Raw genomic sequence first — 10583 nt, 5'->3', positions numbered from 1 at the left:
AGTGCCAGGCTGGAGCCTCGCATTTAGAGAATGCTCCGTCTGCTGGGCAAAGTGCAGGGAGTCTAGGAGGCACTCCTGGAGCCCAGCTACCCTGTGGATTTATTGTCTTGGCGTGTCTTCAATACCACACCCATTTCAAGGGTCCCCCACGACAGAGGAAGGAGAATCCATGGAAGGTGCCTGAGCCCTCTAGTAGGCCTGACCTTAAAAGCAGACCACTCTGGGGAGAAGGGCGCAAGAGAGATTATTGAGAGTCGATGTGACCCCACTTGGATTCTTTTGGAATTCCGCTCAGGTGCTTTGTCAGTTCTAAGCCCCCTGGACATGTGGAAACCAATTCCCGTGCAGGGCAGGTCAAGGCCTCCTGACTGGCTAGCGGGATCCCCACAGACCCACACTTCATAGGCTGGCTGCTCTGTACTTAAGTTTATTCCTCTAAACCACGGGGTGAGATGCTGAAATGGAACTCTTCTCAGCCTCCAAACGGGGAGGCCTCAGTAACCACTTTGTCTCCAGCCCCTTGAGCCCTTCTCCTTAGGCCCGAGTCCAAAAGAGAAGCAGTGTGTGCCCAAGGGTGCGTGGCGAGGCACTTGTGAAAACATCCCAGCTTAACGTGGTGAAGCTAAATTATAGAAACAGATAAAAGGGGCCCGGTAAATCTGCTAAGAGCACAGGCTGTGTTAGTAGGTAAAAATCATGTCCTTGGTGTAACCCAGCTTCTCCAGGTTAGGGTGAGCGGCTGTCTGGATCAGGGGCAGTGGGCCACACACCAGGATCAGAATGGACTTCCCAGGAGGAGGGAGGTGGTCCTTGATCATGTCGGCCGTAACAAAGCCCGAGCTGTACTTCCAGCCTGAAATGAAGCAGAGTCAGAAAAGACCTATGGGGTGCCAGGTGGAGTTCCTGGCCCCAGGTCTCCCCACCACCTGCCCTCAGGCCAGGGAGGAGGTGGCCCGGCTGCTCTACAAAGGCTTAGAAGTCTCTGTACTTCTGTTCCCTACGGAAAGCTGGAGAAGTAGAGGATACGGGGGTGTCAGCCCCCTGCAGGCTCACTGCTGGGACCCTGTGGTCTACTGGTGTCTGCCTGTTGTCAGCATTGATGAGGATGGAGAACTTCACAGTGAGGTGTACCAAGGTGTGGTGTGAACCAACACAGTGTGCTGGAGTTGTGCGGTGTTTGTGGAACTACTGGGTCTGGCGGTGCCCTCTGCTGAGCAGAGAGCCGTATGACAACACGGGTACAGCTGGGTGCAGGGTGGGAGTGGTTGCTGGGGTGCTGGCTGGGGCTGCAGCAGCTGTCGGGGACTCAGCATGTGAAAACTGTCCAGGTGAGGGGATGCGGTGGCCATAAGCAGAGGCGTGAATGGTGAAGGGGTAAACGCCCATATTAGATACCATCTGTGTGACGGCTGTGTGGGGTGAGTGTTCAGGGTGGCTCAGTGTCCCTCTTGGTGTTCAATGCAGTGTGTGGAGTGCTGCTGCAACATGAGACGTTGGACACCTGCCCTTGATTGTCCTTATAAGCAGGTCCTCCCAAATCCTCTCTCCCTCAAACTCTCGAATTTCCCATCTGAGGCCAGAGCCCAAGGCACTACCCCCAAGTCCTAAAAAGCAGAGACCAGTCCTGGAGGTGGTCAGGGGTTGGAGCTGACCTGTGATAGGGAAGGACAATGGGGATCGTACCATCGGGAGGGGTGTCCAGGGTGTACCAGAGGTGGAACTGGTCTGAGTGAGTCTTGGCAATTTCTTCAAGCTCCTTTCTCACCAAGATATCATGCTCTGTCTACAAAAGAAGCAACACTAGAAAACCCCATCCAGGAACATTCTGTTGTTCTCAAAATTGAATACATCAGTAAGCACATCCCACTACCCCAGCCTGAGTGCGGTAGACTATCAGGGCAATTAAGAGTTGTGAAGCTGCTCCTGCAGGTCAAACCCTTGGTCTTGTGGATGGACTTGGTGGGAGGATGTACATTCCCACAGCGCTGCAGTGACTGCCTCCAGCTAGAAGGACAACTGGGCTTGGCTGGAGTGGCTTCACTCAGAGCTCCCAGCCCCACCTCCTAAACCCATGCTGAGCTCCAGGCAGGGCAAAGCCAGATAGAACAAGCTCAGTGCAGACCCTGGATCTCCTGCAAGGAATGCAGAACAGCACTGTAGATCTGAAGGAAAGGAAAACAGTCTGGAGCCTCACTCAGGGAAAAGGGAGCCATGGCCAAAAACACGTGTCACAGGCTCAGAGAATCACAGAAGACCTGAATCTTAAAACTTCATAATTCTTGTCCCAATAATTCCACTTCTGGGATTCTGTTTAAGAAAATAATCTAAAGGAATCAAGCCTAGGCACAGTTATTTATCACCATATCATTTTATAACTGAAAACCCAAAATAACCGGGATGTAGAAGATCTAGCAAATTATAGTGCAACTTGATATAAACTAGGGTGAAAATTTTATACAGCATGAGAAGAAAATGGTAATGGTGAGTGAAAAAAAACCAAACTATATAGATATATATTTGCAAATATATAGCATGTATAAAGAAAGACAAAAAATTAGTATATTCTTTGTATTTTCCAAAATTTCCACTGAGAGCATTTATGATTTTATACTCGAAAAACATAAAAACAGGTATTAAGGAAGAAAGGAAAGCTCAGTACTCAGCCTTGGCTGGGAAGACACAGAAGAGTTAAACAAAAGTAAGCGAAGAGCAGGCCTGAACTGGGCTCCTCCAGCTGCCAGTGGCCCACCCAACAAGCAGGAGCTCAGTCAGTGGGGGAGGAATGAAAGCAGAGCCCCAGCTCAACGAACATTCCATCCCACCCCTGCAAGCTTGGGGCTGACTCAACAGAACTGACCTGGTTGGCAAAGATGAGGGACATCTTGGTCTTGTCCTTGGGGTTCTTGGTGATGTGGCGAATGAGCTGCAGCATGGGCGTGATGCCTGGAACACAGGGGCAGGCAGGCCAACCTTCTCCCTGTCTCTGAAGCCCTCAGTCCCTGGCCTACAGCAGCTCCATAGCTTTCCTTGGCCCCAGTTACACTTTTCTTACTTCTGTCCCCAAAACTCAAAGTGGGGAACAGCCCTTCATTTTGGTTTTCCTTTCTAATGCAACAGCAAGTCCTTTCTCATGTTCATATAGCAAGATGGAAAGGACATTTTGACCTCATCAGTGTCCTCATTTATAAAACAGAATTAATAACAAGTGCATGTAATCATTTTAGAAGTGCCTGGCACAATGTTTGTCTCCTTAAGGGTTTGTTCTCTTCTTTCTGACATTCATTTTCAAGGGATAGGGAGAGTCAGGCTAGAACTAGATCCAGGAATTCTTGGGAGACCACGGGCAGCCCTGCCCAGCCTGGCCCCTTAGCCTGACTTGAGAGGCTCCCAGTGACTCCCCAGCAGCCACCTTGTGGTTAGGGGAAGCAGGGCACACAGGGTCCATGTCAAGACCTGTCACTGGTCCATCGCTCCTACTCACTACAGCTAGGAGGCAGAATCTCTCATGTCACCCCTTCTAGGATCAAATAACTCCCAAGGCAGAACAGTCTCAGCACTCACCCTTTGAATGAAGTCCCCATAAGCCTCTTACCTGTGCCCCCAGCAATCATTCCCAGGTGATGGACCAGTTTTTTTTCAGGCTTGCTTGCTTTGTCAGGTTTGATTCCAAGATTCCCTGGAAATACAGAGAATGTTTCTGACTTGAGCAGCTCCTGCTTGAGAGATTGCAGAAGATCACTGACTTTTCCTGGGACTTGCAGGAGGCGAGTGCACCTATGGGATCATCTGCACCATTTTAAACCAGAGATGTGGGCCGGGGCAGCCTGCTCAGACAGCCCTGGTGCACCAGTGCACAGACTAGGAATAAAGTCTGGGCCGCCTCAGGGAATCGCTGGGCCTTTTCTTCTGAGGAAAATAGAGAAGTTGAAGTTAACATAGAGCCTCCAAGAGCATTCTCACCACCGCAGGGAGTCAGTAAATGGTGAACATGTGAGTGAAGGAGTGAGCGTGGGCTCCATCCATCCATCCATTTTTTAGTCTTAGCGGGCACATTTTATGCATCAGGCACATGCTGGCGGGAACAATGGTGAGGGCACACCAAATCATTCCCCTGCTTTAGTGAAGCTTACAGACTTGTATGTGGTTATAATTGTGTGTGAATGAATGTATGAAGACTTTAAGGACAAGCCCATGTGACTCAAATCTGAGGAATATTCTAGAACAATGTAACCACTGCAGGAATCTCATTCCTCCCAGCTGGGAGCCCAGCGTGGAACTCCTTCCCCCTCCCAGTACCTGGCCCATTGTAGAACAGTCGCCCACTTGGCCCTCGAAAAAGGATGGTGTCCCCAATTTTCATGTTCTCCAGGAACTGAGTCATCTTCCCCCCTTGAGGATGACTGGGGTGTACATTTTTGAAGTAGATCTGAAAAACAAGGCAGCAGTTTTCATGCCCCCAGACCTAAGGCCACAATTAGAAAATGCATTTTGCCACTGGAAATTGTTCAGGGAAAAGGCTCTGCCCTCACAGTTGCTGTAAGCAATCCCTGAAGACACCACAAGGTTCACTGTAGCCTCACTGCTAATGACACTGCTGGAAACCCCTGTCCAGGGCATCTGCCTCCTCGCAGAAAAAGCACTGCCACTCCACCCCACCACCCTCAATGGGCTTGGAAGCATGAGGCAGCTGGATAGAGGCGGGCATCGTTTACCTTTATAATGAAGTCCACAAAGCCTCGGTCATCATCACTGGAGACAGGGGTGTAAGCCCTGACCACCACATCATTTTCAATTTTGGCCAAGAGGTGGACATAGTTACCTACAGAAAAGGCATCAAATGTGAAGTCTGAGTGTGCCCAGCCTAGACAGGACCCAGAAATCTCATACAGGACTGAGTTTCAATAAGGGGGGGGGGGCAAATACTACATCAGGATGTAGGGGGAGGGCACAAGCAAGGAAGGAGCCAACTCCAGGACGCCTGAACCCTAGGTCTGCCCTGGGCAAGCCACTTCACGTCTCTGGGTTTTGGCCTCGTCATCTACAAAATGGCGATGATACACCTGTCCAGCTATGATCATAGTGTAAGTGCTTTGCGGAACAGCAACAGCTAATTAACACATTGCCACACTAGAAAAAAATTTTTTTTCCTTGGGGCCACGGTGTTTTATTACAAAAATAGAATAAAAACTTCAAAAACAAAACAACCTTTTCCAATTGAATGAAATATTTAGTTTCCTGTGAGTTATATGCAACTTGAAAAAAAGTTTTTGCAACCTCCAAAGTGAAGAGACGTGTGAGATATATATACTTCAGAGGCCACAGGCTCAAAACTAGCTTGAGTTAAATAAAACTCACATGGCAGTTAATGTGTTAAAGGTGGAGAGTAAGCATTAAAAATTATAGAAAAGGCTATTTCCCTTTTCAAGAAAAATAGGTTGCCTTCACAAACTCATGTCTTCCTAAACTGGATGTATATCACTGGGATCTGTGAATAAATTACAGCTATCCCAGCTGTATCCTGGTGCCAAGCACAGAGCGGGCCCGGCCTCCCCGACACTGCCGGGCCTCAGGATTTGGACAGGCAGGTACCACACAAGGCAACAGCACTGTGTCTTCTGGCCTATGGTTCGGCTGAGGAGCAGCAGTGACGTTTTAAACCATGTAATTCTGCCCCTCCAGGGTAGAATTCAATAGACCTGGTGTGGCCAGAGACCTGTGGATCATGCCTACATGCCAGTGTCACATGGGGAGCTGGGCAGCTCCATCTTCTGCTGGATCTAAGGTGGGAGACTTAAATGACAAACGCAATTAGTGGTGAGGGCAGGAGCTGCAATCGAGATGCTAAGAGCTAGAGGTAAGAGAAAGCTCTGTGCCAGTTTCTGAGGCAGTAGAAACTAAGTATGCAAAGGAAATTAGTCAAGAGATGAAAGAAGATGGAACAGATGCAGATGTGAACACAGCAGGAGGAAGAAAAGGAGATAGAGTGGGCACTACAGGGGCTGCTCCTTGAACTTGCTTCAGGAGCATGAGCCAAAGTCTTTAGGAGGCCCTGAAGCCTGAGGGCTTCAGGCAAACATTCTGGCGCTGAGAAAGAACAGGCTGGATAACTCTGGCTATGGCCCACCTGGGCACCAAGAATACTCTGAAATAAATGCCTGAGGCAGCTTCCTTCTGAGAACTAACTTGAAACAGGAAACCTAGAAAGGCTCTTTCAGATGCAGCCAGCCTGGGCCTGGCCACACCCCCAGAGAAAATGGGGCTCTCCTGGCTGTTCCTTCAGGCTCCTCTCTAACCAGCTTCACTTCAGCAGAGCTGGGAAGCGTCAGCAATCTCTGAGCCCTCATAGCAGACTCTCCCAGAAGAGAAGCCTCTATGTGACCTTGTCCCACTCATTTTCCACTGCCTACACCAGGGCTGAGGAGGGAGGGGGTCGAGGCAGCTTCTGAGAAGTTTTATTTCTCAATGTTTTTCATTCTTTTAGGCTTCCTGCCAAAAGGACTGGCCTGAAAGTCCAGGCAGAGGGCTGGAAGGCAGCTCTCATGCACAGAGAGGGTGCAAGGGAGGAGCTCAGGGCCCCACTGGGGCTTGGTGTGTAATTTTATCACCTGTTAGGGTTGAGGTCAAGGTTTTGTCCTGTGCATATAAGACACGTAGGCTGTGGGTTAGGATCTCCAACAGGCAGGCCAGCAGCAGTAGCAGTTTGTACAAAGCTGCTCTGGATCCCTGGGCCTAGCAGAGCTTCTCCAGCTCAGCTGTGTAGTGTCTTGTGGTGGTATGGACTAGAAATGTGATAACTCAGAACTCTAGGTCCCTCCTTATGTGGGTCTGAGGCCTCTGCAGGGAATTCAAGTGATGGTGAGGGGGTAGGGGGAACCTGACTCACTCCTTTCTACCCACACATTCTGGACCTTCTCCTGTCAGGGAACAACAGTTCCTCTTATCCTTCCCATGTGCACAGACAGCTCCTCAGTGTCTGAATTTTTCCATCTACCACTCACTTTATCCTTACAACAACCCACGTGAGGCAGGCAAGCAGGCCTGGGAAATCCTGTTTCATAGACTGAGGCTCAGAAAAGTTGAGGGACTTGCCTAAGGTTGCAAGGAGCTTTCTTTCCATGAGATCTTAGACATTCTGACTCTGGGCTCACTGAGGTATCACTTTTGTGTCAGCCCAAATGGAACAATGAAGAAAGGGAATGTACTGCCCCAAATCCGTCTACCATTCTCCCTTAAGCTCTTATAGCTCAGGAAGAGTACTGGGCACCTACCACATCTCGGGAGGTTGGGGAAACCTGTGTTTCTGCTAGGAGCAGAGTGCCCAGCCCCAAAAGGCCCCAGTCCTGGTGATGACAACAAACCCTGCTCACCTACAGGAAGCCCTAAGATATGGTCCGCTGAGGGCAGTCCAAAGCGGAATCTCCGGGTGTTGTGGGTGATTTGCTAATAAAACAAAACACAGACAGGCTCTGTCAGCTTTCTAGCAGACTTGCTGGACAGTCAGATGCCTGAGAAAGGAGCTCTACTGGGCATTCTTCCAGCACACACACGGGCAGTGGGAACAAACTTACAGCCATGAGAAGACGGGCTGCTCTGCCTTCCCAGCCATCATCCCCCCAACCCACTCTGGTTCGCTCTCTCACCCACCAGGGCTGACCCGTTACCTCTTTCTCAATCAAGGGCAGTGGGTACTTGGTGTCAGGGTCCTGTAAGGTGATAAGACATCTCTTCCTCCTCCAGTTCCTACTCTTCAAGGCCACCAGGAGCACTGTGACCCCAATGACAGTAATGGCTAGGAACACGGACGGATCCTAGCAGACAACGTGAGCAGAGCACCTCAGGTCTTGCCCACCTGGGGCAGGGCAGCTCTCAGGCACAGCACCACTCCCCCACCCCCCCAAGAAAAGGCACAGAGGCTGGGCTGTGCCTGAAAGAAACAGGCAAAGGGAAAGGTCCCAACACAGAAGGCAGGCTGGGCTTGTGGAGGACCAGAAAGTAGGGAGGGGTCAGCAGCAGGTCACACAGACAGGATGTTTCAGACCCCCTGGACCAGGCCAGGTGTCAGGTGCTCATGTCACCATGCCCCTCCTGCCCATCTGCCTTCATCCTGGCTACACGAGGTGCGAACGTTGGGAGTCCCTCCTTGAGGTGGAGGGCGTAGGGCAAGACTTCTAACACAATCTGGAATGAAAAAGCTCCAGCGCCTAAGTACAGAACTTGGGATGACCAGCTCTAACTAGGGGGCCTGGGCACTCACCTGCCAGAGGCTGGGCCAGCCTGCCCGCATCCGTGCCCAGCTCTGCCGCCCCACCCCACAAGGCCGGCCTGTTCATCTCCCAACCCAAGACGGACCAGGGAAAGGCCGCTGGGCCCTCTTCTCCTCGCAGGGCGCCGAGGCCCGACTCCACCACGCCTCCTCCGGAAAGGGCGCCGGCCAGGCCCAGGCCCCGCCCCGCGGTCCCGCCCAGGGCTACCGCGGCTCCCGGCCTCTCCCCCGCCTCCCTGCCGGCCTCCGCCCTCCGGCCTTTTGCCGTCCGCCGAACCCACCCGGAGAGAGATGCCCAACATGTCGTCGAACCGCGGCTGGCTGGGGCGGCCGACGCGTGGGGCCGCCCTGCAGCTCCGCCTGGCGGACGGGAACCGGCCGAGGCCGGAGACGCGCGCCCAGGACCGCCGGCGCGGGCGGGACCGGCAGGCTGGGACCCGGCAGCGGCCGGCCTCGGCGGCTGGCCCCCTCCCGAGAGGGCCGGGGTTGGAAGGTTCCTTCTCGCGCGACTCTGGCTCCCGGCCAGCCCTGCCCCCAGGGCCGCGTGGAGTACCTGGGCTTCCGCGGCCCGCTGGTGGCTTTCCGCATGCAGGTGAAGCATGCCTCCTAACTCACTACGTGCACACTCGACTGAGGCCTCTGCAGCGTGTTAAGTCGTGGCAAGGCTGGAGGAAGGAAATGATGGAAAAGCTAATGGAAATTCAGGCCATGCGAAGAGCACATAAATGCATTCATTCAACCCGTCTCAAGAGCTCCTCCTACTCTGAGCCTGGTCCAGGGCCAGGTGTTTGCAGAGTGGGCTGAAGTGGGGTATAATTGAGTTGAAGACATTTATACAAAGCGCTCATTCAGTTAATTCTTTCAGTAGTTGGATAGAAGTAACAAGACCCAGGCACTGACAGACGGGAGGCAGACGGACAGGCACTGGCAGTTACAGAGGTCCTTAACAGGGGGTTCAGAACATTGGTATGCCCTCCTGGGCTTGCATAACCCGGAGAAGTCAAGAAAGAGATCCCCACCTGTTTCACTTTGTTAGGGCTGCTGTAACAAAGTACCACAAACTGGCTTAAACAATAGAAATTAATTGTCTCACAGTTCTGAGACCTAGAAGTCCAAAATCAAGGTGTAGGCAGGGCCGTTCCTTCTGAGGGCTGTGAGGGAAGGCTCTGTTCTATGCCTCTCTCCCCTCTCTTTGTAGGTGGCGTCTTGTCCCTATGTGTCTTCACATTGTCTTCCTTCCTTGTGTGTCCCTGTGTCACACACATAGCGGGATGTCCCTTGTCACATGTCCTCTTTTTATAAAGACATCGGTCATATTGAATTGGGGTCCATCTAATGACCTCATTTTAACTTGATTACTTCTGTAAAGACATTATCTCCAAATAAGGTCACAGTCTGAGGCACTGAGAGTTAGGAGTTCGACATAGGAATTTGAGGGGGGAAACAATAATGTGTAACACCATACCAACCCTCACTTCCAAAACACCACCAAGCACACAAACCAGGCACATGTAGTAGCACCCCCCCCATTACCTGCAGGTGCCTGGATATCATTATGAGATATCGTAATTTTTGGCAACCTAATAAGTGTAAAATGATGTCTCATGAACCTAATTCTCATTACCTAATAACTGCTGATGAGACTGAACATCTTTCACATGTTTATTTCCAATGGAGCTTCCTTTTTGGAAAAAATAATGCCTGCTCATGATTTTTGCCCATTTTTCTATTGAGTTGTCTTTTTCTTACTGATTTTTAGGAGTCTTTTATATATATTTTAGATACTACTCCTTTACCAGTTATATGAGTTGCAAATGTTTTCTCCCAATTGGTAACTTTCCTTTTCTTTCTTTCTTCTCTTTTTTGTGATGTCTTCTGATGAATAGAAATTTGTAATTGTAATGTAGTCAAATGTATCAAACTTCAATCTTTTGCCTTTATGATGAGTGCTTTTTGTGACTTGTGTGTTTCTACTCAAGCTCATAGACTATATTTTCTCCAATAAAAGTTAAACTTCTTCCTTTCATATTTAGGTTTTTCAACCATTTGGAATTGATTTCTGTGTATGATGGGATGCTGGGATGCAATTTAAGTTCTTCTATATGGCTAATGTGTTGTCTTAGTAACATTTATTGAATTGCTCATACCTGGCCACTGACCTGCAATGCCACCCCTCTTGTGTGTCAGTTTTCATATATTAATACGTGTGAGTCTGGTTCTGGCCTCCCTGTTCTCTTGCACTGATCTAGTTGCCCAACCCTGTGGCAATGCCACAGTGTTCTAGTTACAATGGTTTATGACAAATGTTTACATCTTTCAC

The 10583-nt window shown here is 50.4% G+C and overlaps 1 protein-coding gene across 2 annotated transcripts; it reads right to left on the bottom strand.

The window, feature by feature from the left end:
* Nucleotides 1-411: 411 nt before the first annotated feature.
* On the bottom strand, nucleotides 412-8767 carry CYB5R2 (cytochrome b5 reductase 2). 2 transcript variants are annotated; one of them, XM_012744204.2, is made up of 9 exons: nucleotides 8545-8767; nucleotides 7662-7808; nucleotides 7368-7440; nucleotides 4713-4819; nucleotides 4297-4426; nucleotides 3593-3676; nucleotides 2858-2943; nucleotides 1684-1783; nucleotides 412-853 (listed from the first exon to the last, which is right to left on the bottom strand). In XM_012744204.2, exons 1-9 carry the CDS (start codon nucleotides 8563-8565, stop codon nucleotides 681-683), a joined length of 921 nt encoding a protein of 306 aa, XP_012599658.1. In that variant the 5' UTR covers nucleotides 8566-8767; the 3' UTR covers nucleotides 412-680. The 2 variants fall into 2 exon arrangements, with proteins under 2 accessions (XP_012599658.1, XP_012599657.1); XM_012744203.3 differs by lacking the exon at nucleotides 8545-8767 and adding an exon at nucleotides 8255-8384.
* Nucleotides 8768-10583: the final 1816 nt, after the last annotated feature.

The sequence above is a fragment of the Microcebus murinus genome, chromosome 4, assembly GCF_040939455.1.
Source record: "Microcebus murinus isolate Inina chromosome 4, M.murinus_Inina_mat1.0, whole genome shotgun sequence".
Taxonomy (NCBI): Eukaryota; Metazoa; Chordata; class Mammalia; order Primates; family Cheirogaleidae; genus Microcebus; species Microcebus murinus.
Note: the sequence above shows the minus strand (reverse complement) of the source record. Positions and strands in the feature narration are given on the sequence as shown.

Coding starts and splice junctions, on each gene's coding strand:
- CYB5R2 (XM_012744203.3), bottom strand. CDS start 8,284: ATGCGGGCAGGCTGGCCCAGCCTCTGGCAG. Junction 1,784..2,857: donor CCCTCATCTTTGCCAACCAG/GTCAGTTCTGTT, acceptor CTTCTTTTGTAG/ACAGAGCATGATATCTTGGT. Junction 854..1,683: donor CCTGGACACCCCTCCCGATG/GTACGATCCCCA, acceptor GCTTCATTTCAG/GCTGGAAGTACAGCTCGGGC.